This window comes from Cinclus cinclus, chromosome 31, assembly GCF_963662255.1.
Source record: "Cinclus cinclus chromosome 31, bCinCin1.1, whole genome shotgun sequence".
Lineage (NCBI taxonomy): Eukaryota > Metazoa > Chordata > Aves > Passeriformes > Cinclidae > Cinclus > Cinclus cinclus.
Window position 1 is genome coordinate 950208 of NC_085076.1, and position 26591 is coordinate 976798.

The 26591-nt window shown below is 51.9% G+C and overlaps 3 protein-coding genes across 10 annotated transcripts in view; 2 read left to right on the plus strand and 1 right to left on the minus strand.

Annotated features, from left to right (window-relative positions):
• Positions 1-685: 685 nt before the first annotated feature.
• DAP3 (death associated protein 3) lies at positions 686-15846 on the plus strand. 4 transcript variants are annotated; one of them, XM_062511640.1, is made up of 14 exons: positions 686-718; positions 1645-1721; positions 2499-2544; positions 6763-6876; positions 9380-9481; positions 10165-10273; positions 10672-10764; positions 11655-11785; positions 11965-12045; positions 12522-12680; positions 13442-13501; positions 14550-14639; positions 15441-15558; positions 15692-15846. In XM_062511640.1, the coding sequence occupies exons 3-14, from the start codon at positions 2503-2505 to the stop codon at positions 15775-15777; spliced, it is 1185 nt and encodes a 394-aa protein (XP_062367624.1). In that variant the 5' UTR covers positions 686-718; positions 1645-1721; positions 2499-2502; the 3' UTR covers positions 15778-15846. The 4 variants fall into 4 exon arrangements, with proteins under 4 accessions (XP_062367624.1, XP_062367623.1, XP_062367625.1 ...); XM_062511639.1 differs by having other exon boundaries at positions 687-718; positions 1672-1721; XM_062511641.1 differs by having other exon boundaries at positions 691-718; positions 1669-1721.
• Positions 15799-19666, plus strand: MSTO1 (misato mitochondrial distribution and morphology regulator 1). Of its 4 annotated transcripts, none has more exons than XM_062511636.1 (14): positions 15799-16007; positions 16103-16226; positions 16310-16364; positions 16438-16513; positions 16600-16648; positions 16912-17026; positions 17132-17249; positions 17340-17474; positions 17549-17701; positions 18247-18378; positions 18470-18657; positions 18850-18948; positions 19020-19138; positions 19350-19666. In XM_062511636.1, exons 1-14 carry the CDS (start codon positions 15933-15935, stop codon positions 19586-19588), a joined length of 1677 nt encoding a protein of 558 aa, XP_062367620.1. In that variant the 5' UTR covers positions 15799-15932; the 3' UTR covers positions 19589-19666. The 4 variants fall into 4 exon arrangements, with proteins under 4 accessions (XP_062367620.1, XP_062367621.1, XP_062367618.1 ...); XM_062511637.1 differs by having other exon boundaries at positions 18853-18948; XM_062511634.1 differs by having other exon boundaries at positions 17132-17474.
• A 137-nt stretch (positions 19667-19803) lies between these two features.
• Positions 19804-26591, minus strand: part of LOC134055340 (GON-4-like protein) — a 30503-nt gene continuing 23715 nt past the window's right edge. The window contains exons 23-31 of one of the 2 annotated variants that reach the window (XM_062511631.1): positions 25871-26068; positions 25185-25328; positions 24439-24582; positions 24088-24207; positions 23728-23841; positions 23047-23254; positions 21428-22193; positions 20936-21038; positions 19804-20411 (exon numbers count right to left, since the gene is read on the minus strand). In XM_062511631.1, the coding sequence (XP_062367615.1) occupies positions 20262-20411; positions 20936-21038; positions 21428-22193; positions 23047-23254; positions 23728-23841; positions 24088-24207; positions 24439-24582; positions 25185-25328; positions 25871-26068 (1947 nt within the window). In that variant the 3' untranslated portion in view covers positions 19804-20261. The remainder of the gene's footprint in view (positions 20412-20935; positions 21039-21427; positions 22194-23046; positions 23255-23727; positions 23842-24087; positions 24208-24438; positions 24583-25184; positions 25329-25870; positions 26069-26591) is intronic. The other variant, XM_062511633.1, reaches the window with a different exon arrangement.

Sequence of the window (26591 nt, forward strand, 5' to 3'; positions counted from 1 at the left end):
AGCACAGCAGGGACAGGGAGATTCCAGAGGGTGCCAGAGAAGGGGCTGGAGAGATCCCTGCCCAGGAAAGGCTGAGGGAGCTGGGGCTGCTCAGCCTGCAGAGGAGCCCCAGCTTGGAGGGGCCCTCAGCCCTGGGTGTCCCTGAGTGCAGGGAAGGGCAGAGCAGGGCCCAGGCTCTGCTCCGGGGCCCAGCAATGGCACCAGAGCCACGGGCAGGGACTGAGCCCAGCAATTGTCCCTGCACAGGAGGCAGAACTTCTGCCCTGGGCAGTGCCCAGGCCTGAGCAGAGCCCAGAGAGGCTGTGGAGCCTCATCCCTGGGGTTATCCCAGCCCCACCTGGCTACAGTCCTGTGCTCTGTGCTCTGGGATGGCCCTGTCAGAGCAGGGAGGTGGAACCAGATGTGAGTCACAGCGATCCCTCCCTGCCCGACCCATCCCGGTATTCTGATTTAACTTATCCATTTCTCGAAACCTGGCGACAAACCTCAAGCAGCTTTCGCGCTGCACCCGCCAAACGCGGCGCGGTGGGGCCGGCCGGGATGAAATTAATTAAACAAATTAACACCGCTGATACAGAAACACCGGCACGGAGGCCACGCCCCCTCTGACCACGCCTACGCGATCACGCCCCCCCCCGGCCGCGCCCCCCGTGTCCCTCTGCGCCTCCCGTAGCGGTCGCGTCATCGCGGGGCTGCGGCGGCGGCGGGAGCGGCCCCGGTGAGTGCGGGGGCTCCGCGGGCCCCTCGGTCACACTGCGGCTCCCTCAGGGGCACGGCCGCGCCCTCCTGCTTTAATCGGGGTCGCGACCAAGCGCGGCCGCGCTGCTCCGGTCCCGGCTGTAACCGGGAATGGGGAACGGAGCCCACAGGCGGCACGTGGGAGGCACCGGGGGGGCCGGGCCGCGCTCGGTCCGGGTCCGCAGTGACCGGGGGTTGTTTTTATTTAATCTGGAGGCGTTCTGGCCACTGATGGATGGCTGCAAATGCACCTGTGGGGTTGTCTGCGTAATTCTTGGTGGTAAAACCAAGAAATGCACGCGTGATGTTCCCGTAGCGTCCCCGGGGCTGCTCTGAACGTGGCCCAGGTGCGCTGAGGGGAGCGGCCGCGGTTTCCACCTCCTCTCTCAGGGACAGAGCCCCAGAGCAGCCCCCACAGCTGCGTTGGTCTTTCAGGGATTCTGTCAGAATGCTTGGGGTGCCCAAATGTTGCAGCAGGTTTTAAAAGAAGTCAGCAGCAAGTTTAAAAAAAAAATAACAGGAATTTTTCTTTTAAAACGATCAGGAAGTTTAAAAGTATTAACAGAATTCAGTCTTTGACTCCTTAATTTTCCTAGGTGTGTCTGAGATAGAAGCTATCCCGTCCCTGCTTTCTTTACAGCTAAAATTGATGTGAAACCAATGGGATGGGTTCCCACGTGGAGCAGGATTTCTCCCTGCTGTGCTGCATGTACCAGCAAGCAGTGTAAAATAACCAAAAATTCCTCTGCAGGATGAGATCTTCATTCATTCCTGAAATAGCAGGAGTGGGGGTTGTTTTTCCCGTGTTTATTTTAGTTGAACAAATGAAAGCAGAGTTCCCACCCTCCCCTGTGGGGTTGTTTTCTAACTCCCTGCAGTAACAGGTGGCAATGCTGTTCTGTGCAGGTGAACCAGCTTTGTCTTTCTCAGCAGCAGGTAACCACCAATTCCACTGAGGCAGCAGCTCCTCCTGAGGAATTAAGGTAATTAATACTCCCTTTGAATGCAACTTATTGCACCTCAGAATTCTCAAAGCATCCTTGTTAGGTTCTGTCAGTGTTTTCTCCTCAGGAGGTTCTATGAAAAAGGCCTTGGCTGCTAGCAGAGGTGGCAAAACCTCTTTTCTTCACTCTTTGCCTTTATTTGTGCTTTACAACTGCTTGAGTGTTTTGTTTTGGGTTTTTCCTCCTGCTGTAGCCAAGGTTGGCTGAGCAGTAAAAACTGGTTAGTGATTAGGATGAAGCTGGAGACAGAGAAGCACCTTCAGTCTCTGCATTATTCCAGTTCCTTCACAGTAATCACTGCTGCAGCTCTTACATCTCTTAACAGCTGCAGTCAAAATTCCTTTCCCAGTCAATCCCAACAGAAGACTGTTCTCCTCACTAGGTGAATGAAATACCTTCATTTACAAAGTAATGGGGTTTTTTTTCTGGGGAAAAAAAGCTACATAATTAACAGAATATTTTTATTAGCTTTATTTATGCTTTATTAGGTTTTTAAAAATTTTAAATGAAATAGTTATTTTAAGCTATTTGAAATTTTTACAATGGCATAGTTTTTATTTTATTATTTTATTAATAGCTTTTTTTTTTGCCAAGTGATGCTGATTACCAGTCTGTGTTACTGCAGAGCATCTGACACTTGGTCTGAATTATTTGTGTGCCTTGTCATGAAGGTCTTTCAACACAAACAGTTCTCTCCCAGCATAAGATAATCAGGCATAACAAAACCAATTAAAATATCCACTTCTGTTCCTGCAGGAAAATGCTGAGAAGTCTGAAAGGACTCGTCTGCCGTTCTTTGAAGGTGAGTTCTGTAAGAGCCCAGTGCTGTTTCCAATATTTCAGCTTTCCTACGGCCTGGAATGAGAATTTACAGCTGTAAAAAGTGAGGTTCTTCTTACATTTGTCGGCTAAAACCTTGGTGGCTCCTCTGAGCTGGGGTTGAAAATTCCCATTGTGGGCTAGGGAAAGGGCTGGTCCAGCATTTCCACATTTCCCTGAGGAGTGTGGGGAGAGGGAGCCTGGCTGAAACCAGGATGCTGAGATCCTGGACCTTCCATTCACATGTTTCTCAGAAAACAGGGATTATTCAACTTGCTCTGCATGGCTGGAATGTCCAGAGGAAGAAGCCACCAGCCTTGCACAAAGCCTGTGCTGCTGGTGGGAAGAGTTTTGCTAAAAATCATAGAATCGTGGAAATCCATTATCCACAAGGATCATGGAGTCAACTCCTGGCCCTGCCTGGCCACCACAACAATCCCACCCTGTGCTGAGAGTTCCAAAGGCTCCTGGAGCTCTGGCAGCCTTGGAGCTGTGCCCATTCTGTGGGGAGCCTGGGCAGTGCCTGAGAACCCTCAAGGCCCAAGACCTGAGCACCCAAAAGGGCAAGCACCTTTCCTTTTTTCCATTTTCTGAGCCAAAAAATGTCTCAGTGCTTCAGGTGAGTGTAGTGATACCCAACTCACAGCAGCCCTGTGTTATCCTGGGATCCTCCTTAAACCCTAAACAGCAGCAGAGATCATGGTGCTGGTCTGGAATGGCTTCCTCATGGAAAAGAGTTCCAGCTGTGTTGTTTACTGCTGCCTTTTCCCCTCCAGCACTGCGATGTGGCTGAGGGTGGCTGCAGCTGCCTTTTGCAGCTCAGGCTAAGAGTCCTTCCCTTCCCAGAGCCCTGGAACGCACGGGAGCAGCCCGGCATTCCCAGAGCCCTGGAACGCGCGGGAGCAGCCCGGCATTCCCAGAGCCCTGGAACGCGCGGGAGCAGCCCGGCATTCCCAGATCCCTGGAACGCAGGGGAGCAGCCCGGCATTCCCAGATCCCTGGAACGCAGGGGAGCAGCCCGGCATTCCCAGATCCCTGGAACGCAGGGGAGCAGCCCGGCATTCCCAGAGCCCTGGAACGCGCGGGAGCAGCCCGGCATTCCCAGAGCACTGGAACGCAGGGGAGCAGCCCGGCATTCCCAGAGCCCTGGAACGCACGGGAACAGCCCGGCATTCCCAGATCCCTGGAACGCAGGGGAGCAGCCCGGCATTCCCAGAGCCCTGGAACGCAGGGGAGCAGCCCGGCATTCCCAGAGCCCTGGAACGCGCGGGAGCAGCCCGGCATTCCCAGAGCACTGGAACGCAGGGGAGCAGCCCGGCATTCCCAGATCCCTGGAACGCGCGGGAGCAGCCCGGCATTCCCAGATCCCTGGAACGCGCGGGAGCAGCCCGGCATTCCCAGAGCCCTGGAACGCAGGGGAGCAGCCCGGCATTCCCAGAGCCCTGGACCGTGCGGGAACAGCCCGGCATTCCCAGATCCCTGGACCGTGCGGGAACAGCCCGGCATTCCCAGATCCCTGGACCGTGCGGGAACAGCCCGGCATTCCCAGATCCCTGGATCGTGCGGGAACAGCCCGGCATTCCCAGATCCCTGGATCGTGCGGGAACAGCTCCACCTCATGGCTCGGGACTCTCGATTCATCTCCGGGCACCACGTGATAATTCGCTGCCATTTCAGGGATCCCAGGGAGGCCGCTCCTGGCCTTTGGCAGATGGAAACTTTCCCCGAGACCTGCTCCCCATTCCTGGAGAAAAGGGCCGGGGGGTTGGAGAGCCTGATGGATGTGCTGGGGGTGGCTGTGCAGAGGAGCCAGGGAGCTCTGTGGGTGTTTCTGGCATTCCAAAGCCGAGGGATCGATGCTGAGCTTTTGTTCAGGAGGAGGGACCGAGGAGCACCTTGCTGCTTTAAACTCAAGATATAAAATGCTTTAGCAGGGGTGTTCCGAGCCATCTATAGGCAGATTAAAACGAGGATTCTCTCCCCGGTGGATTTTGTAAATGGAAACAGTGATTGGTGTAATGCAAGTCTGCATCTCTGGAGGTCGGGACAACTGTGAGTCACTGCCTGTGTTGACTTTGTAGCACCTCAGGAGCGATTCCCTCTCTGCAGGTGCTTGGGAGCTGCTTCCACAGCCGCAGCCCGCAAAGGCGAAGTTCCAAAGCACCTGGAAGTTCCAGGGGGTTTTGGAAAAGAGCTGTCATGCTAAGGCTGCAAGTGACAGTGTGAAACAATGTAATTGCAGGGGACAGGTGGAGTCATTTACAGAGGGGATGTGCTGTATTGATGGAAAACATAGAACTTTAATGTGTTTGGCTGCAGGACCAGAAGACTGGGTTAGTCTCACACTTGTGACTTCCTTCAAAGAACTCATGAGGAGCTGGCTTGTGTCCCATAGACTTTCCAGGTCCTGCTGAGCTCAGTTTGGGCTTTTTAAAACATGAGATTGCTAATACTGGTTTGAGGAAACATCATTCAGCTCAAGGCTCCATCTGGACATCCCCAAAATCTGAACATAGAGCAAGAAGGTCATCCTTGCTTCATTTTCCTTCACCATTGCACTGGTCAGGGACAAGGATTTGTGTGATACGCCTGGGAAAGGATGAGCAGGGAGCTTCCCTGGCAGCTGAGCAAAGCCCACAGCCCTCACACACTCACCTGGGGCTTGAGGAGGAGGGAATGTGAGATCACAGAATGGACTGGGCTGGGAGGGACCTCACACAATATCCAGGCCTACCCCCTGCCATGGGCAGAGACACCTTCCTTAGATCAGGGTGCTCCAACCCCCATCCAACCTGGCCTTGGACACTTACAGGGATCCAGGGGCAGCCGCAGCTTCTCTGGGCACCCTGTTCAAGGATGCTCAAGGGAAATGAGAGGGGCTCTGATTCCAGGCTGGGAGTGACTTAGGGCTGGCATTTTCTAGGTGATCAGGTGACAAGAGTCACCTTCTGTAGTTATTCATGTTTTAAATTGGCATCTTTGTGCCTTGCTCAAACTTGTAAATTGTCACCTCCTGTGGATTTTAAACTAAACAGTTTAAAATGGCCAAGTAAGCCATCCTAAAGGATCATTTGGATTTGAGGAGGAAAGGGGCAAGGTGAGAACAAGATGTGTTGGGTGATCTCCCTATTTGCACTGCAGCTGTTTTTTCCAGAGGGTCCAGACTGGTTTAATTCCTTAACAGGAGGGCAAGTGTCCAAATACTGATTCAGGCATCTGGAATGTGGGTAATCCCCCTTTCACTGGAGCCCTTGTGACTTTGCAGTGGCCCCCTGAGGAGCACTGGGTTGGCAGCAGAGCTGTGTCATGCCATGGGGAGCTGAGACAGCTGTCCCTGCCTCTGAGCTTTGCATTCTGCTGCTCTCACCCAGACAGACAAAATAGGAAACTGCTGGCTCTGTTCAGCTGCAACTGGCCCTGTCAGTGCTGTGAGGGGCTCTTAGCTTCTCCCAGAGCCTGTCTGGAGGATGCACTTTCTAAATCATTGACAAATGTTTGTGTTTTCTTTCACCACAACATAATAAAATGCTTGTCCTGCCACTGCTCACTTTCTTGCCTGTTTTGGCTGGGCTTTGCAGGCAGGCTTCAGCAGTCTGTCTGGGGAAAAATGAATTAATCAGCTTAGCTGGCTGTTTTGGTTTCTCAGCCACGTCTGTATCCTAATGCCAGAGTCTGGATGCAGGGACACAGTCAGGGAAATAAGTGAGGGAGTGTAATTATAAATAGCAAGTAGTGGGCAGAGCTGCACTAATTGAGGTGATTATGGATTGCTAGACAGCCTGAATTTTCAGGGTGCTGCCGCTGCTCAGTGTAGGCAGAAACATGGTGGGCACTTCCCAGCAGTGAGGCCTTAGTGGCTGCATATGGGATCTTAAGGAATTTTGTAGGGTAAAACTCAGGTCCAGGGCTTGGCTCACTGAGGTGGCTTCAGGTGGAACTGGCTCGGGTGGGAATGGTTTCAGTGCAGGTATCTAAATGTGAAATCTGGTTCTACAGCATGTGGGTTTTTGTGATGAGTTTCCATGCTAATGATGAGTTTTCATTCTAATTGCAATCAGAGTTCAGCTCTGGGTTGCACGTGCCTTGGCAGGATCACAGAGCGTGAGCCACAAGCACTCAGGACAGACTCCTGGGTTGTTTTTCACCAGCAATTCGTGGCTGCTGAGAGCTTTTATGTCTCTTTGCCTTGTTCTCCCCTCAGCTGGACCGTGGCTGTGCCCTCCACACATCACGCAGGGATGGCCTGAGCTCCGTGTCCAACCAGGGTGTCCCAGAAAGGCCCCAAGCAGTTTTCCACACCAGCGAGAGTGACCCGGTGAGTATCTGCCACCACTGTCCCTCCTGGGGACACAGCCAGTCCTGGGTGCCACCAGGGGCCGTGCTGGGAGCCAGCACTGCTGCCTGAGACTGTGCTGTTCCAGGGAAGGGGGTACACAGACCTAAGCCAGGGATCCAGCCCCAGGGGAACAGCCATGGCAGAATGAGGCTTCTTTGCCTGAGGGCTCCTGAGAACAAGTATTGACCCCTTCTCCAGAGCTGCACAGATGAGAGTGTATTGCAGAAGCTGGGATGTGGCTTAGCTTGTCATCAGCCACCATTAATTTCAACTCCAGGGTTATTCTTCCCTGGAAAAGCCTCCCTGAGCTGGCTGTGAAGGGGATAAAAGCCACACCCCAGATGACCTCAGCACAGCTCTGCAGCATCACAATTCCAGCCTCACATTCTCTGTCTCAAGCACAAAATGAAAGGGAATAAATGAATGGAATAAGCCTTTGAGGTGCTTTTCTGCTGCCTGTGTAATTGGAGTCTCTGGGTGCGGATTCCTCCGGGGTCTCTATGGAAACAGCAGCAGGAGATGATCTGCTGCACGTGACCCGGTGTCTCCATGGATTGCACAGCACAGGCCAGATGGCCACGATTGTCTCCACTGTCCTGTGCCTGCCTTTTGGTTGCCAAGCAACTGGCTCTGGCATTCTGACTTGTGTCTGAGCTTTGGCACAGCTTTGGCCGGCTCAGCCCTCCCCGGGCTCGCTGGGTCACTCCAGCAGCAAACCCTGGTGCACCCCAACTCCTGCACCAGACAATTCTATCTAAATGGGACTAACAAAGCCCCTAAACGTGAAATCTTTCATCAGAGTTTGTGTATCCTTCCATGAGCAAAGCTCTAAGTGACTAAACATGAGGATAAAGACACTGACCCACATCGTGTAGGAGGGTGAAGGAATTTGCCCAAAGTCATGCAGCGAGTCAGGGATGAAGCTGAGAATGAAAATGGGCTCTGGAGTCCTGCTCTTGTTTGAGCCATGGAAAACCACAGGTGTTCTTGGTCTGTGTCTGGCACATGTGGGAGAGCTCCAGGGAATCCAGAGTTGAAATCAGGTTGAGAAAAGCCTGCAGTGTCACTTCATAGTTCTCAGGTGATGCCTCCTTTGAGCAGGGCACCTCTTGAACAGGCAGGATTGAACATTTTGCCTCCTGTTGTAAAGATTACCTGACCAGTGAAGCCCAGTTTGGCAGCTCCAGCAGCTCAGCCCTTTGCTGAAGTTACCAAACAGTTTCTTCCTAGACATCAGGAGTTCCTCAAATCCTGCAGCTGTGCCAAGGTCAACCACAGAGTTCAGGACACCCTTGCCTGTCCTGGGAGAACCTTTCCTAGGGAGATGTGGAACAGGGGGTAGTTGCTGAGTGGAAGGGGCAGAAAGTGAGAGCAGAGGTGTATTTTTTGCTGAAAGGCTGCAAATCTGGTCTGAAGAAGGGAAGGGAGCCATAACAAGAATCCTGGGGCCAGAAAATTGATACCAGCAGTGGTATCAATTGATGAAAAGTCCATCAAGAACTGGGAAAAGCCAAATATTCCTGGCCAAACAGGCAGAAGTCACACCTGCATGTAAAAATGCTCGCAAAGAAAAGAAAGCAAGAAAATTGTTATATTTGTTGTTGTGCATGCCAGTTTTTATATATGACAAGAATAAAAAGGAAGGTATTTTTACTTTAAATCCATGGAAAAATGCAGTAAGCAGAGCAGGACAAGATCTAAGCTTCAAAGATTAACATAAAACTGGTAAAAGTCACAAGAAGGGCTGCAGAGTAGTCTCTACTGTCTTAATTAGACAAGACACAAAAATGGATGACTTGAGCAAGAGGAAATAAGTGCATTGCAGGTATTGCATGGGAGGAAAAGAGAATAATGAAGGGAAAAAGCAGGCATTAAATTCTCAGATCCCACTGACAACAGCTTCTTACTGTCAATATGGTGAGACCTGCAGGTAAAACACTAGAAAAAAATGCAGCAGGATTCAAGTCCAGTGGAGGAATAGCCCTGATCACTGAGGCCACCACAAGGGACTGGAAATTATTGCTCCAGAAGAAAAACTTGCATTTTTAAGCCTCCAACCCAGTAACCAAATGGTACTATGGGAATTACTCCTGGGAAGCAGCAGCTTAAGGTAGAAAACATCATTTTGTCCCAAAACAAAGTGAATGTGACACCAGCAGGTAACTCAAAAGGGTGTCACACCTCTGTTAAGGTCTGGGGGGACTGGTGAAAGGTGAGGCAAATTCATGGAGCCATTGGTGCCCCCAAAACACCACAGTTCATGCACAAGCTCAGGAAATCCCTTAACTGGTTAGTGCCAGGTGGGATCTCCTTTCTTCAGCCTCTTCCAAAACACCTGCCAGCAGTGTCCTGACCACAATTCCTGCTTTATCTTGCTCTGCCTCCCAGTTAGAGAGTATTGCCTCCATGTCCCACTCTCCCAGGGCACCTGTGTCTAGGAAAGAAGCATCACCAGTGTGACAATTCCCATTTTCCTTTCCAGGCCAAGCACACGGAGCAGCACGAGGGTCGTCTGTACAACATCCCCCTGGAGGAGGTGAATGCTGTGTTCCCCCATGGGCTGCCCCATCGCTTCCAGCAGCAGGTATTCCAGCTTGGAGGAATGCACTCTGGTTGCCCGGAGCAGCTGGGGCTGCCCCTGGACCCCTGGAAGTGCAGAGTTATTCCTGTCCCTCACTGTTTTCAGCATCTAAAAGAGATGAGCCAACCACTCAGAGCAGTGACAGAGGAGTTTGAGGATTCCACCTCAGGCAGCCTTCATTCCAGTGTTTTTCATCTCTAACATCCAAGCACATTATGAATTACAGAAATATTTTCCATGGCTATATTTCTGTGTGAAGCAGGCTGTCTCCTGAAATAAGTTTATATCTGCAACAAAACAATTTTGTCTCCCGATTTGTGTGGTGAGGCAGATGGAGCTGTGCTGGGCTCTGCTCTGTGAGCAGCTGCCTGCCTGAGTCAGGAACAGATTCCTTACCTGTGCCTATCCAGGTCACTGAGTTGGAGTCATGGACAGACCAGTCACCCCCACCCTAGTCTGTGGGAACAGGGTGGAACAGCTGATCCAGAAAACCTTTCCAGGCACAGCAAGGACAAGAAGGTCCTTCCACTGAGGAGAAGCAGCACTTGATCAACACTGGGGGTGCTGCTGGGCACACAGGACAGAACTCGGGGTGTTGGGAGACTCTAGACAGGGATGGAACCAGGCTGGGGGCAGCTGTGCTTGCCCAGCTCATGGCAGCTTGATCATATCTGCTCCTTTCTCAGATCAGGACCTTCAACGAGGCGCGGGTGATGGTGCGGAAACCGGCGCTCGAGCTCCTGGCTTACCTGAAGGGCTCCAACTTCACCCACCCCGCTGTCAGATATGTGATCTGTATCCTTTAACTGGAGGGTAGAATGGAGAGAAACACAAGGAATTTGTGCAGGTGAGAGGGTTGTGAGCCTGAGCTGGCTTGGTCTCCAGGAGGTGCTTGTGACTGTGGTCAGTGCAGGGGCTCCGGGCACATCAGGAAACTCAGAGCTTGGAGACCTTTGTTCAAAGTCATGGCACAGAGCTACAGAGAGGGTCGGTCAGCACACAGGGCATGGGGCTCCTCAGCTCTGCTCAGTGGGGTGGGGGACAGGGAGAAGGAGCTCTCTAGGTTTGCTGGATGAATACCATCCTTGTTTTGATGAGCTCTGAACTCCCTTCGTGCCCTTTCTGGAGGAATCACAGTCAAGTTCAAACTGAAGTGGTTTTTCAGAGACTTTCCTTGACAGTCCTTGCTGGAGATGGTGAGAGAGGAACAGGGAAGACCATGACCCTGTGCCATGTGGTTCATTACTGCTCGAGGCAGGGCTGGCTGGTGCTGCACATCCCAGATGGTGAGAAAAGCAGGGCTCTGTTACCACACCAAACACCAAAAGAAGTTGTTCAGGAACTGTAGGATAGCCCACCACAGTCTAGCCTTGTTTTTTTCCCTAGTGGAGAAGGCTCATAAAACACAAAACCCCCAAATAAAGTAGAGCAGAATTAGTTATTTTCACCTGCTCACACATAGGTTGGGTCAGTCTGGTTTTCTCCATTGTTAACAAGCATAGGAAGAGACTGGGGCCTGTGTGCCCTCCTCTGATCCCAGGGAGAGGTCTCCAGTAAGGATGGAGCTGCATCCACCTCTGGGGTTCCAGCACAGGAAGGATGTGGAGCTTTGAAATGAATCCAGAGGTGGCACCAAGATGACCAGAGGGATAAGGGGAGCAGCTCTGCTGTGAGGAAAGGCTGGGAGAATTGGGATTGTTCAGACTGGAGAAGAAACTAGTTGTGACCTTCCAGGACCTAATGGGGCTACAAGAAAAATGGAGAGAGACTATTTACAAGGGAGTGGAGGGACAGGACAAGGGGGAATGGCCTCCCACTGCCAGAGGGCAGGGTTAGATGGCATATTGGGAAGAAATTCCTCCCTGTGAGGGTAGGGAGGCCCTGGCATAGGGTGCCCAGAGAAGCTGTGGCTGCTCCATCCCTGGAAGTGTCCAAGGCCAGGTTGGACAGGGCTTGGAGGTGCCTGGGATAGTGGAAGATGTCCCTGCCCATGGCAGGGGTGGCACTGGCTGATTTTTAAGGCCCCTCCCAACCCAGTCCATTCCATGATTCTGAGGCTTGCCTTACCAGAGTTGCATGTTAAGGACAAGCAACACAAATACCCCCACCACCCCTACCTCATACCATTATTTTGACTAAAATAAAATCCAAAACAACTGTTTTATTTTACTCACAGCTCATCTCTGGGTGAAGAACTGCAAGGAGCTTTTGCAGTCTTCCTACAACAAAGACAGGCTGGATCAGCCTCTGCAGGCCTCTGTCTGGCTCAAGAACTTCAAAACCTCCAATGAACGTTTCCTGCAAGAGGTTTGTGGCTGCAAACCCCACCCAGTGCCCTGTGCTGGACTTCAGGTGCTGGAGGAAAAGCACTTTAGATCCCCTCTGTGGGGATGGCTGCTGGTGGTGGATACTTCTCCCGGATTCTGCAATCCAGCCTTGCTTTGCCTCCTTTCATCCCCAAGCTAATCATAGTTTTCTTCTCACAGATAAAAACACAAAAAAAATACACGTGGGGCAAACGAGAAAGCACAGAGGAGGGAAGACCTTTGAGGGAAGTGGTGGAGCAGGTAAGGAACAACCACTGCTGCTGGTGTGGTCTCACCTTGTACCAGAGGATCCCATCGCTGTGTTTGTGAAACAGGTTGCTCCTAAAGATCTTAGAGATATGAGTCCTGGTTTGTTTTATCAGCAAAAGATATTGTGGAGGATGTGGTGGATCTGTAAAAATTGTAGAGAATTTGGAAAGGTTTTTTTCCACTTCTCTCTGAGGAAGTATTTCCCCGAACCAGTGGGGTGAGTTGCTTGAATCTGTTTCCTAGAGGGACCCCATTCAGAGATTTTCTCCCAAATTTGCCCTAAACCAGGACAAAGTTAGAATTTAAAATTCCCATGTTTTGATCCTCAAACTGCTCCTTGGAAAGGAACAAAGAAATTGTTGACCCTCAGTTTGCCTTCTGCCTGAGGAAGGGCAGCCCAAAAGACACCAGCATCACCTCCCTAGCAAGAAATGCAGGCTGAGCTGTGTGCCTTATGCTCTCTGCAGGGTCTGGCTCGTGTCAGGAGTGCCAGTGATGCCGTGGGGGTGGTGCTGAGGGAGTTAAAGCAGCAGAGTCACCGCGGCTCCTTCCGGCTCCTCGTGGCCGTGGACGGCGTCAACGCGCTCTGGGGACAGACCACGCTGAGGAAGGAGGACAGGAGCCCTGTGAGGATGATGCCTTTTTGGGGCTACCTAAAAACAGGCCAGACAAAATTAAGGGAATTCAAAGTGGTTGTATTTATTGAAGGGTTTTCAGGTACATTTCGGGCAAAGCTCCCCAAGGGCTACACCGAAAAAATGGATGATGGGTTATTTTTACACCTTTGTAAGTTTGGTCCATTTGCATATTGGGGGTTAATTTCCAATTACAGCTTCAGGTAATGAAGTAATTTACCCCAAGTTTGCTCCCCCCAACTCACTTTTGTTTACATTTCTCATCAAAAGTGAGGTGTGCTTGATTCCCAGGCCTGGAGAGGAATTGTCGTGTCTGACCAAAATGGGAAAGCAGCAGCTAACACTGGATAACAATCCTAAGACATCATTCCCCCAGAGCTCTGCCCTGATTCCTGCTGCAGGGGGGAGCAGAGACGGTGTTTGGTTCAGTTTTTGTCCTATGGTGATCCCTGAAATTGTTCAGGCTTTGGAGAAGCCTGATAGGTTCAGATTGTGCTTTAGACAATTTTTACTGAATTTTTACTGTCTCTCCCTGAGACAGAAGTGCAGGTGGGTGTTGGAGAGGCAGGGCCTGGGTGTTGCTCAGTGCAGCATGACTCAGGCTCCATGCTGCAGGGCTAAGGGAAAGCAAAGAAAAAAAACGTGCCTGAAGGCACGATCCTGCCAGCCTAATTGAAAGGAGGGGAGGGAAATTCATGTCTCAGATAGAAGCTGCTGGCAATAAAAAAAGTGATGCAGGCAATCTCCACCAGGTTTCTCCAGAGGAGCTGACGCTCGTGCACAACCTGCGCAAGATGGTGATGAATGATTGGGTGAGTTCCAGGCTCTGCCTTTGTGTGGGTCAATCCCAGCAATTAAAGGTGCCACAAGCCCAAAGCTATGAGTCCAACACTTCTGGAGGAGAGCACAGCATCAGTGTCTCATCAGTGTTTGTGACACCACCTGAGGAGAATGAGAACAGGTCAAATCTGTAGCAGCATTTCCTGATTCCTGTGCCAAGCTCTGGTGTAGGACCCTGGGCTGGAGGTGTTTGATAGCCCTTGGGACAGTTTGGGTTATGATTTTTTTGAACTAATGAGAACTTCTGCCTTCTGAACATTTTGCTGTAGGTCAACTCCTCCTGCTGCTTTTTCAATCCCCTGGATGCTCAGAGCTAGAATGAATAGGCTTCAGATTTAAAGATATATAGGAAAGTCCTTGTTAAAGTATTTCACTTGTTTGCATAGAAACCCATTTTAGGTAAGAAAAGTTTTCATGCCAGCCCTGGGAACATGAGTTGTGTATTTTCCCTGTGCTCACATGGACTTGGAGCAGCCAGGATTAGTGTGGTCAGGAACATTATAAAAAGTTAATCTTGTAGAATTTTTGAAGAATCCAGATCCCAAAATGGGATCTTAAAGCCCACTCAGTCCCAGCCCCTGCCATGTGCAGGACACCTTTCACTGTCCCAGTCTGATCCCAGCCCCATCCAGCCTGGCCTGGGACACTTCCAGGGATCCAGGGGCAGCCACAGCTGTTCTGGGCACCCTGTGCCAGGGCCTGTCCACCCTCACTGGGAACAATTTCTTCCAAATACCCATCTATCCCTGCCCTGTTACTATGAAACCATCCCCCTTTGTCTTGTCCCTCTATCCCTTGCCCCAAGTCCCTCTCCAGCTCTCCAGGTGAGCACCTCCAGCTCTCCCAGCCCAGCTCCTGAGCAGAGGGGCTCCATCATGGTTCCATCATGGAACCCTTGTGACCTTCTCTGGACTTGCTTCAGCAGCTCCACCCTCCAAGAAGAAGATGCCTCAGGGGTTGATCTTAAACCAGCACTGGATTTGCAGCAAACAGAATTTTTATTTCTGATCTGCCTTCCAGAGCGGAGGTGCCATCGTGACCACCCTCAGCCAGACTGGCTCACTCTTCAAACCCAGCTCAGCCTACACTCCTCAGGAGTTGCTGGGAAAGGTGAGTCACGGCCTCTTTTGGGTTTTTTTTTCCCCTCTTTGCATTGGGAAACAAAAATCTTGGTTGGTGACCTGGTTCTGTCCAAGAGGACACTGTTCAGGGTCTCTGTGGATCACACACCTTTGGGTCAGCAGTGCCCTGACAGCCAGGGGAGCCAACAGAGTCCTGGGGTGTGCCAGGCACACAGGCAAGGCAGGGGATTGCCCCTGCTCTGGGCTGGGGCAGCCTCACCTTGAGCCCTGGGGGCAGTTTGGGCACCACAATCTATGAAAGGTCTGAAGCAGCAGAAGAGTGTCCAAAGGAAGCTACATGAGGATGGTGAAGGGTCTGGAGGATGAGGAGCATCTGAGGGCATTTGGTCTGTCCAGCTGGAAAAGAGGAGACTGAAAGGAGACCTCAGGGATCTGCAGCTCCTCAGGAGGGCAGTGGAGGGGCAGCTCTGATTTCTGCTCCCTGTGACCAGGACAGCACCCAAGGGAATGCCTGGAGCTGTGTCAGGGGAGGACTGGGCTGCATATCGGGAAAAGGCTTCTCCCAGAGGGTTCTGGGCATTGCCCAGGGAATGGGCACAGCCCCAAGGCTGCCAGAGCTCCAGGAGCACTTGGACAGCACTCCCAGGCACAGGGTGGGGTTGTTGGGGTGTCTCCAGGGTCAGGAGCTGGACTGGATGATCCTTGTAGGTCTCTTCCCACTCTGGATATTCCAAGACTCCATGACTGAGCTCTGGTTGAGCTCCCAAGGCGTCTGGGCCGTGTCCCCACCCAGCCCCCGCCACTGACCCCGAATTTCCTCTCTTCCCAGGAGGGGTTCGACGCCTTGGACCCTTTTGTGCCCATCCCAGTCCCCAACTACAGCCCGAGGGAGTTCGAGAGCTGCTACGGCTACTACCTGGAGCGCAAGTGGCTGCAGCACGAGAAAGGTCAGTGCCCGGGGAGGGGGAAAAACCGGGGCTCGGCCCGGGGCTGTCCCCGCCCTCGGTATCGGAGCCCGCTCCTTCCGCTGCCGTTCCCTCCATCTCTCCCTCAACCCCTCAATCTCTCTCTCTCTCGCAGCGCACACGGAGGACGGGAAGGCGGAGCTGCAGTTCCTGAGCGGCTCCAACCCGCGGCAGCTGGACCGGCTGGCGGGGTCCCTATAGCGCAATAAAGGCTCCGCTCCCCCGGTGTCCGTGTCCGGTGTCCTGTGCGCGTGGCCGTGTCTGGCGCGCGTCCCCGCCCCCGCTCTCGTCCCCGCCCGTCCGGGGCGGGCCCGGCCGTGACGCGCTCCCGGTTCCTGCGGCGGGGCCGCGCCGCGATGCAGGGGGAGGCGGTCACGCTGCAGCTCGGGCACTACTCGGGCTGCGTGGGCGCGCACTGGTGGGGGCTGCAGGTGCGGGAGAGCTGCGGAACGGGAGGGGGGGTTAGGCCCGGGACCGGGGCTCGCTCTGATCTCTTCTTCCACCCGTTCGTCCCCGCTCCCCGCAGGCCGCCGCGCTGCGCAGCGCCCGGGAGCCCGCCGAGCTCCGCGCGGCCGCGCTGCTCCGGTTCGGGCGGGGCCCGGGCGGACCCGAGACGCCCACGCCGCGTCTGGTGGCGCTGGAGCTGAAAGGTACCGAGGGACAGGGGCTGGGGGGGGCCTCGGGCAGCCTCGCCGTGACCGGGCGGCCCCGCCTGACCGGGCTCTGTTCGCAGGCGGCGTGGGCTCGCTCAGACCCGACGGGGCGGGCGCGGAGCCTCCGGTGAGCTGGTGAGTGCGGGACGGGACGGGACAGGTCAGGACGAGACAGGGCTGCCGCAGCTGCCGCTGCTTTGTGTCGCAGGGACGGGGCCGTGGCCGATTACCGGGACCGTGGCTCGGACGGGGGCTGCGCGCCGCGGGACCCCGGGAGCTGCAGGGTGAGCGCGGCCGCGGCTCCCGCACCGCTCCCTGCCCGGGACGAGGCGAGCGCCCCGTAATCTCCGCGCCGGGATTGTTCCCGTAGGGAGACGCTGCCGGGGACAGGAAGGGAAATCCCGGTGTTGCGGGGCCAGGTTTGTTCGTGGGGCCGCTGAGGGTTCCGTTCAGTCGCTGAGGTCGGTGTTCCACAAAGGCAGAATTCCCCGGTCCTTGCTGTGGGACAAGGTGTTAGTGAACAAAGAGGAGGAAAATTATAGGATGAGACTGCTTGGCTTACATTGGGTCAGAGCATTAACGGGCTAAAAAACTGGACAAGTTAAAAGACGGATTTCTGTGTTCACAGGGATGCTCAGAGCTGAAGGGACCTTTGCTCTCTCTCCCATGTGTGTCCCTGCAGGTGCAGCTCCTGCGGGGTCCCAGGACGCTCCCTCTGTGCGGCTCTGGTCTGATTATCTCAACGTGCACCTGCACCCCAAAAGTGTCTACGTGATCCGGCAGTACCTGCACGATGGGTATGGCCAGGGGTTTAGTCCAGAACCCAAAACAGGAGCTGATTTTTGCGTTCAAGGATGAATAAAAGAGGGAAATGAACCCCTCTTCACCCCTTCTTCCCTTAGGGATTGTGGTTGTCTGGAAGCCTTTGGGCAAGGTGAAAGTCTCCTGCAGGACCCTGCCTGTGTTGAGGAGCTGGAAGATCGGTTGCATTTCTATGTTGAGGAGTGTGATTACCTTCAGGTTCCCACTTTATCCAAGCTCCCTTTGCTTTCAAGAAACTTTCTGCTCAAGATGAAGCAGAATCTGAGATGCTGCCGTTGTTTCCCACAGGGGTTTCAGGTCCTCTGTGACCTTCACAATGGATTCTCTGGAGTTGGTGCCAAGGTGACAGAGCTGCTCCACGATGAGTATTCACGAAAAGGGATCCTGACCTGGGGCCTGACTCCAGTCCTGAGTACTGTGGGAGTGAGTAAAAAATGGGGAGAACCAAGAACCAAGCTTTAAGATTCCAAATGCTGGATTTTTTTTTTTCTCCCTAGGATCCTCAGAACAGTTTTTACAGACTGATGAACACGGCCCTGGGCATTGCCCACCTCTCTCGTCACAGCTCTCTCTTCTGCCCCCTGTCACTCAGTGGGAGTTTGGGAATCAAGCCACAGCCTCCTGTGACATTTCCATACATCAAATATGAGGTAAGTCCTGAACTGGGATCACCCAGCGTGGTTGGCTTTGAGCTCATGCACCTTGACCCTTCTCAAAGTGCTTTTTGCAGCTCTGGGGTTTGGTGGTTTTTCATGATGCTGTTCGGCTCAGCAGAGACCTTTTCCTGCTCTTTCACTGGAACTTAGCTGCCAGCTTTCAATTTCTGTAGTTTTCTTCCTACTTTTGAAAATATTAACACATTTCCTTGGCCACTGTGCTTTCTGGTGGGGTGCTGCCTGCAGGGTTGGCACTGAAAAAGAGGCTTTTTTACTACATTATTCTCCATGCTTGGAGTAACTCCAGCCTCACTGGAGCCAAAGGAAGATAAGGAAACTGGCACTGAAGCATTTGTTAACAAACAGCTGCGCTGGAACTACTGTTAGACACTGGCAGCTTATCCCAACCCTGACATAACTGTTCAACACCTCTTTTAAAGGCACAGTTTGCCATCTGGTTACATTAAATACACAAAACTGGGTTAAGGAAGGGGTGACTGTGACCTGTCCTGGAATTCCTTCATTTATCTCCTCCCCAGGCCTCCCTGAACTACCACAGCAGCGCGATTTTGGCAGCAGCACTCGACACGCTCACGGCCCCCTACCGGCTCTGCTCCTCCCAGGGCTCCATGATGCACTTTGCTGATTCCCTCACCTTCTCCGGGAGGAAGGTGAGGGCACTTTCCAGCTGTGCTGCAGCTGTCCTGCACACCCCCACTGCCAGGAGCGTGTTCCAGCCTCTGCTCTGTCCCCCAAATCCAGGTTGTGGCTGCGTGGGCAGCTCTCCCCTTCCCTGCCTTATCCGGCTCCTCGCTCCTTGATATTTTAAGTGCCCACCAGCAGGATGTGCCCTGGAAGCTTCTGTCCTCGTGGAGGGAGGAGCAAAAGGTCAGCTGCTGTTTTGCTCAGTCTGTTGTGCTACGAGGAATTTGCCAAGAGAAACCCACCAGGTAAATCAGCATTTGAACTGCAGTTCCTGCACGGATTCTTGACTGGAGGAATGCACAGTTCCTCCATTCAGAGAGGCAGCTGAAGGGAGGAGCAGTCCAGTGCCTGAGTGCTACCAATTTTAGAGCAAAACAGCTAAAAAGCAGCTGAGGCAATGATGGCTTCTGCTGGAAAACCCTGAATTTCCTTTGCAGCAGCTGCCCAGGCCAGCCCCGGTCCCCCCTGCACAGCTGTGAGAGCCCTGAGCAGGTGCTCCAGCAGTTCTTGCACACCCACTTCCCAGGAGCCTTCAGGTGGGTACAGCCAGGGGGTGCTCTGGGAGGGAGTGAGGGAGCTCTGGGTAACTTTATTCATCTCCTCACAGCACATCCCATGTGCTCCAGCAGCCCTGTGACACCCGGCCTCCCTTCCCCCAGTTCTTCTCTCCTCTCCTGACCAGACGAGGTTTCCTCCTGGACAAAGCTCAGGGCTTTTCCTCAGCAGGTAACAAATGCCCCTTAAACTCTGCAACAGAGAGTTCAGGCCCTAACAAAGGTAAAAATTATTACATAAATAACAAACCAACCCAGTGTGGAGTGTTAGAGGGTAGGAGTTTTGAGTGTAGAGCTGAGTTCAAGTAAGGCAACTGCTTGTGAAGTATCAGAGGGCAGGGAAGGTTTGGATGGATATTTAGCCCTGATCTCTCACCCTGCAGGTGTTGAGAGCATGCCTGTGCTGGCTGCCCTGCAGAGCTCCCCTGTGCTGCACTCTCTGCTCTCAGGGCTGTGCCAGGAGCTGCAGGCACCGAACGTGCGGCGCTGGAGCAGCTTCTTCACAGCTGGGGTGGAACAGGATGACTTCCAGGAGGCCCTGGAGGAGCTAAAGACTCTGTCCCAGTGCTATGAAACAGGATTTGGAGCAGATGGATCTGAGGATGAAGCAGATTCAGACTAACCCCACCTTTATTACTGGGGGAAGTGACAGTGGCTTGAAGATCACTCCCAAAATAAAGGGAATTGTTTTGGAAATGGCCCAGCTGGTGCTTTCTTCTCATTTCACCAAAAATCTTCTGTCTTCTGGTCTAAGTACTCCAGATACTTACAGCTGTGTTGCAGAGGAGGGAAGCTGCTTTTCTGGAGGCTGATTTTATGTATTTTGGTTGGTTTTTTTCAGCTGTGCAAAGTGGATTTGCTGTGCCTGTTCAAAATAAGCCCACACAACAAATAGAGAGTTCAGACTGTAACTATCTCACATACAATCAGCACAAGGGGAGAACTTAGAAAAAGTCCTATGTTTGTTCCACATGAAAACTGACATTTTAAGGTACAATATTTACAGGTTCTGGTCAGAGGCTGCTGGGCCCAGTCTTCACCCTGAAGCCAAGTCAGTGTCCATAAATTCTGTTATTTCACTGCCAAAACTTCCCAGGGAGGTTCTAGAGAATGTTCTCTTCCTTCCTGCCTTTGGTTTGGTACAGGCTAGAAGTGCAGCAGGAAATTGAACAAAAAAAAAAAAAAAAAAGGAAGGTGCTGTCTCAAGTACCTGTGCAAACATTTTTCCACAGCACCTCTATAGCAGCAAACTGGTAAAAAACCCCCTCTTCTGGTGCTGTCAGTAGTTTATCACCTCAGTCATCAGGTTCTTCCTCAGAAAACAGAAGATCTTTATCTGACAGCTGGTCTGTGTTACTGGTGCTGGTGGCATCCTCCTCATCTTCAGAGCTCCCATCACAGGATGTGTGGAACAGCCTCATGAGTTCCCTGAACCTATGGGACACCTGCAGAACAAGTGAAATAAATCCAGGGAGACAAATGACCCAAGAGATGTCATGGAGCTGGAATTTCATATTACAAAGTTCAGGGTGTTTAGTTAAAAAAAAAAAAAAAATCAGCACCACAATGGCATTTCATACAGGATTCAGTCATAAAGGAAGAGAAACAGAAGAGCACTGAGTTGTTGTTTTCTCTGAAAGAACAGTTACATCCTCCAGATAAAATGTGGCAGTTTGGGAGGATTCAGAGACAAAAGCAGATCCTTTGTACAGCAGGGGGCTGCAGACCTGAGTAGCAGCCACTGAAACAACCCCAGTACCAAACGTGCAGCTCAAATACCAATGGCAACCCTGTCAGAAGGACCAGGGCACATGGGATTTTTGGCACCACTAAAACAGAGTTTGGTTTGGTTTTAATTTTTTTATTTGCAAATGAGATGATTTTTCATCAAATTGAAGTTTGGGAGACTGATATGACAACATCCCCCACCTTCCCTTCCTTCCAGCCCCTGTCCCACAGCACCACTCACCTCACTTGCTGTCTTGTTGCCCAGTTTCTGGGAGATGGCATGGAAGGTGTCCAGGTGAGCTCCCTTCTCCTGGCAGGTGGTGAGGATGACTCTGTCAGCCTCCCTGCAAAACAAACCTGTGTGAGAGCAGCCCAAAACCAGCAACAGACTCGAGCAACCCCAGCCCTGTTCCCAGTTCAGCAATCCCTGAACAAGGCTCATTCCTTTACACCTCCTGCCACCCTCAATCCCAGGACCCATTTCTAAACAGAACTCCTTTAGCCTGGTTTTAAGTTTTTTGAAGGGAAAATGGACTCTTTCCCAGCCTGAAGTGCCTCAGTAACAGCCCTGCCTGGAGCAGCCAGTGCTGCTCACGGGGCCAAAGTGATGGACTGAGGAATGTTCACTGGGAGGGGGCACAGAATGGGGATGGCAAAATGAAACGAAAGGATCCAGTAAGAGCTGAAGCCAAACAGTGAACACAGAGAGATGCAGGAGGTCAGGCAGAAGTACCTGGTCCAGAGCACAACCTTCTCCCCCGTGGAGCTGACTTTGCTGTTCTTGGCACACACGGTGGCCTCTGTCACTCGCTGCTGCTGCTGCTGCTCCTCCTCCCTCTGCCCCGGGGAGGCTGGGCCAGCTCTGGGCTCCAGCTGCTCAGGATCCTGATGCACCTGCAAGCAGCTGCTTGCATTTGACCTTGACCTGCCCTCAGGAGCATCTCCAGTGCAGCCTCTGTCCTGTGTCTCCAAACTGCAGCAAGCAGGCGCCCCTGAGCTGCAGCTCTCACCCGGTGCTGGTTTGCTGCTCCTCGTGATCCAGCCCTGCTTTGCTTCAGCTCTTCCTTCCAGGGGCGAAGGTGCTCCCTCGAGTTCATTGCCACCTGCTTCTGAAGCAACAGCAGAGCCCCTGGGCTGCTCTGCTGAAGCAGAAGGAAGCCCCTCAGCCTGACACGGGCTCTGCCCACAGGAGGCTCGAGATGCCAGGGACCCTTTAGCTGCAGCAGAGAGCAGCAGGTCCCTGCTCAGCCCCAAGGAAGCCTCTGCATTCCCTCCAGGCTGCTTTAGTTCCTCAGTGCAAGGGCAGTCTTTGGTTTCTTGAGGTAGTTTTAGAGCAGCTTTTTGTAGCTGTGCCCACCTGGGGCTGCTGGCAGCAGAGTCCCTGTCCTTGGCATCATCCACACCTGCACTGGCACCTTCTGGAACTTGGGCATCAGCAGGGGCAGGTTTTTCACAAGATCCAGGCCTGCTGGAGGCCACCCTTCCTTCCAGGTGAGATCCTGATAAGAAACCCAAACAAGGTCAGAGAAGCTGTAAGGAAAAACCTCTGGAGGCTTCATTCCCTGACTTTGAAAGAGATTTTTATTTACACAGCCTAATGCTGCACATGAGAACAGTTTGGGAGCAGCTTTGTGACTCCACCTGCACTTTACCCACCTGTACTTCAAAAAAGACAATCTACAGCCAATTTTCTTCACCCTTATTGGTTGTTACAACCAACTACTGTGTGAAGTGATGAAGATTGAAAAAGTGCATTGCCCAGAGCAAACCTCTCCAGTGAAGCAGCCACTGCTGCTCTTGACACCCTGGTTACAAACCCACACATGAGACAACGTTTAAACTCCTGAATTCAGCTGTGGGCTGTCCCCAACAGCAGCATGAGCTGAGCACTGGCTCCAGGGAGGAGGAGAGAGCTCCCTCAGGTTGTTTATCCTGCCATAATTGTGTTTCTCCTTGTCTGTACCAGACTGGAGGATAAACAAGCACCACAAAGACTGCTTAAAGACAGATTAGAGACCTGGTGGCTCTGAACTGCTGTGCTAAAATGGCAACTGGAAAAGAGCCAGTACCATGGACTGGGGACTGGACCAGTATTCTGGCAAGAGAAGCTTAAATGGAGCCAACACTGTGGAAAAAGCAGAATACTCTCTACGCAGGAGAGGTTTTGTTGAAGGGAATACTCAACAGGTTTAGAGCATCCAGAGTGGAGGAACAAGAGGAAAACAAAGTGGAAGGTCAATGATTAGAAGTTCTCATTATACTCAACAATGTGCATGAGAAATGCCTGAACCTATGCTCATTTGTGTGCAGAAGGTTCTGCACCTGGCTGAGGAAGACAAAAGTTTCACACACCTGGAGACAGAGAGTCCATTTTCCTAGAGGCAGGTTTTGTTCTGCTCTGGACATCCTCTCCCTCATCTCTGCTCTCCAGACTTTCTTCTCCAGGTTCCTTTGACATTCCAGGATCCTTCCCTTCTGGCTGGGGACTTGACTCTGGCTGAGCAAGGCTGGCAGGAAGCTCTTGAGAATCTTTGTTTTTATAAAATTTGCTTTCACACACCTGCAAACCAACCCACAGGCACAATCACACACATGTGGGTCTGTCCACTCCAACCACAACTCAGCCTTTGCTTCCCAGGCATTCCTGGCTCTGCCAAAGGCTACACTTTGGCATTATGCTTGGTTTACAATTATTATTATTATCATTATTATTATTATTAGGAACAGGTATGGAACTTTTCACATAGTGACCACACCAGCATCTTCCACTCAAAACACTTAACCCAGAAGAACATAAAAAATGACATCATTCAGCAGAGCAAGGAGGGGCAGTAGAAAGTGAGGAGGAAAGAGATGGGAGAAGGCCAGGCAGGTGCAGTCAGAGCTCCAGACTGGGAGGCACCACTGGGTACCTTTGGATTGATTCCCATCCTCACCCCATTATTTGGGAGACATGAGGCCCCAGGATCATCACAGCAGGGAGAACTGGCAGGACTCCCTTTCCCCCTGAGCACTCCAGGCCTCTCCACTAACCTTACTGCTACAATGGCTGCAGCTCCTCCTTTTGCTTTTCTTTAGCTTGAGATCACTACTTCCTTCATGGCAGGAACATGAACATTCCTTCATCCCATCCACCCACTCGACCTCCTGGAAACAGACAGACTGCAGCTGACAGACAGACAATTCTGCAGCTGACACACAGACAGGGAACAGGGGGGATATGGGGGGCCAGGGGGCTGCAAGACCCACAGAGAACTGAAGTGATGATGGCAAGCAAAGCACAACAGGAACAGCCCCATCCCATTTCTCCCACCTTTGGGATGTTCTTGCCACAATTTATCCCCATGCATTTTTTTGAAGGTGAGAAATACCAGGGAGATGCTCCAGGCTCACCTTGTCCTGGTGTTGGCCTCCAATTTCTTTCCGTTTCTTGTTTCTGGTGGCTCCATGAATCTTGGGTGGCTCATCCTCTTCTTCTACATCTGGCAGAGACACCTCTTCAAACCCATCAAACTACAGAAAAACAAACATACAACAGCTGCCCTCAGGTGATCAAGTTTTGTTTCCCCCAGAAAACAAAAATCCTGTTCAAACATTTAAAGAGTTTGCTTCAGTCCAGCAGCTCTCCCACCCCACTGCTTCCCTCTCTCTGGAGCTGCACCCTCTAATTGAGTTCTTCCAGTTCAAACATGTTTCTTATCTCTGCTTTTATTATTTCTGGTTTTAGGGAGAAGATTGCTCCACCTCATACTCCTTCTCTTCTGTCCAGTTGATCTCCTCAAAATCTCCCATGCGGCTGGCTGAGGGTCGAAGGTGATCAAAGAAAACAGAGAACTCATCCTGAAGGTGGTCGTGTCCCTTCAACAACTGCCACATTTGGGTCTTCAGCTGGAAGAGAAAAATCCAGAGAAAACGAGTCTCATTCCACCTCATCTCACTGTCCTCTGAAGGACTGTCAGAGCAAGGGGAGCACCACAGCTTGTTACAGTTCCAATATGGAAACTGATGCTTGCATGGGAACAACTTCCTGGATATTCTGAGACCACTCCACATCCAGCCAGCAAATTAGCCTGGAAATATTCCCCCAGAAATCCAGGCAGACTCTGTAGATGACACTAAGCCTCAACTGCAAGGTGATAAAAGCATAAGTTGAGGTGGGAGAGAAGAAACACAGGGCAGCAACGGTGCAGCCTCTTGGAGAGGCAGCTCCAATTCCCCTTGAATCCAAGGCCAGGTTGGATGGGGCTTGGAGAAGCCTGAGCTAGTGGAAGGTGTCCCTGCCCATGGCAGGGATGGGATGAGATGGGTTTTAAGGTCCTTCCTAATCCAAATCATTTTGTGACTCCATGAATTTGAGCTGTACTGCCAAAAGGGAGAACGTGCTGAGCCAACTCCTGTGGTCTCCAGGAGCAGGACAGGGACAGGCACAGGGAATGGGAATCAGGCTGGCTGACTGCACTCAAACTGGGAGAAAAGGGGTCCCAGGTTACCTCTGCAATCTCCTGGGGCAGACAGTCTGCACAGCTCTGCAGGACTTTGATGATCTTTTGGTGGTGGGCAGGATTTTCAGCAAAGCAGATCTCCAGCTGTCTGAGGAACTTCCGGCTCTTTTCAAAGGCTTGCTGCTCCTCAAACTGGCCAAAAGAAAAAGATTCACCCTCATGTTCAAGCACATATCCCCAAGCATCTTGAACTGACTTAAACAAGCTGTAAAATTTCTGTCCTGGTCTTTGTTTTCCATTGCATTGATGCCCTTCACCAAACCGGGAAGAAGCAGAGGAAGAGAAACACCACTTTGTTTAATCAATACTTACATGAGCTATAAAATTTGACTTTGCACATGAGATAGGGAAATGCAGAAAGAATGGAACAGGTGAAACCCTTTATCCCACAACGTGGAAGGCAGATTTGGAGACAGGGGAACCTCTGTTTGCTATATCTGCACGTGGTCTCTGCAGTCAGACATGATGCAAGTGGGAAAGGCTGATCCACCGAGCAGGAGATTTACAAACAACACCAAAACTTTCCAATTCTGATTAATATAAGCAGCAAGTTAAGCAAGTGATTTATTTACCAGCTGTTGGCTTTTCTTGCCCTAGGAAGAAGTCTTCATCCTTTCACTCCTACAAGCACTCGCGTCGCTTAAAATCTGACCTCTTCCTCTCATTCTACCTACCAGCCCACACTCCAAAGCTTGCTCTGGTAAAAGGAAGGCAGCAAAATCCGTGAGCAGCTGTGGCCAGTCGTGCAGCAGTTTCTGCAGAGTGGAGTAGAGATCCACGGCCGTCCGCTTGTCTGTGCTGATCTCAAACTCGTAGATAACGCGCAGGAAATCCTCATACTTTCCTGGGATGTGCTGCAGGGTCTCACGGACCTGAGAGAGCAACAGAGCTTGGTAACATCCACCAGGAAAAGCAAGTTAATCACACAATATCTTGTGTTGGAAGGGATCTTAAAGATTAACTCATTCCAACCCCTTGCCATGGCAGGGACACCTTCCACTGTCCCAGGCTGCTCCAAGCCCCAGTGTCCAACCTGGCCTTGGACGCTTCCAGGGACCCAGGGGTAGCCACAGCTTCTCTGGGTACCTGTACCAGGGCCTGCCCACCCTCACAGGGAGGAATTTCTCCCTAAATTCTTCTAATTGAGTAATCTTTGATCTCCCTTACTCAGCGCTTGTAATTTTGTTGAAGAAACCGAGTCTCTTCCTAAAGATAAACCAAAGCTCCTCACCAGAAAAGGGATCCCAACCCACTGTGAAGCTCAGAAATTCAGAAGGTTCTGGTGCTGTGGACTCAGTGCAGCAGCTGAGCACCCCTAGCCCCTGACTCCTTCACTTCCAGCTCCCCCACACAGAACAGGGGAGGGAGGAGGAAGAGCAAAAGGAGGAAAACTCT

Bases quoted from the DNA above. Each gene is read 5' to 3' on its own strand.
- DAP3 (XM_062511638.1), top strand. From the start codon at position 1,491: ATGAGATCTTCATTCATTCCTGAAATAGCAGGA. The intron at 1,524-1,644 runs GTGGGGGTTGTT...TGTTCTGTGCAG, and splicing joins TCATTCCTGAAATAGCAGGA to GTGAACCAGCTTTGTCTTTC. The intron at 10,765-11,654 runs GTGAGAAAAGCA...TTTTACTCACAG, and splicing joins GGTGCTGCACATCCCAGATG to CTCATCTCTGGGTGAAGAAC.
- MSTO1 (XM_062511634.1), top strand. From the start codon at position 15,933: ATGCAGGGGGAGGCGGTCACGCTGCAGCTCGGGCACTACTCGGGCTGC. The intron at 16,008-16,102 runs GTGCGGGAGAGC...CGCTCCCCGCAG, and splicing joins CGCACTGGTGGGGGCTGCAG to GCCGCCGCGCTGCGCAGCGC. The intron at 18,949-19,019 runs GTGGGTACAGCC...ATCTCCTCACAG, and splicing joins CACTTCCCAGGAGCCTTCAG to CACATCCCATGTGCTCCAGC.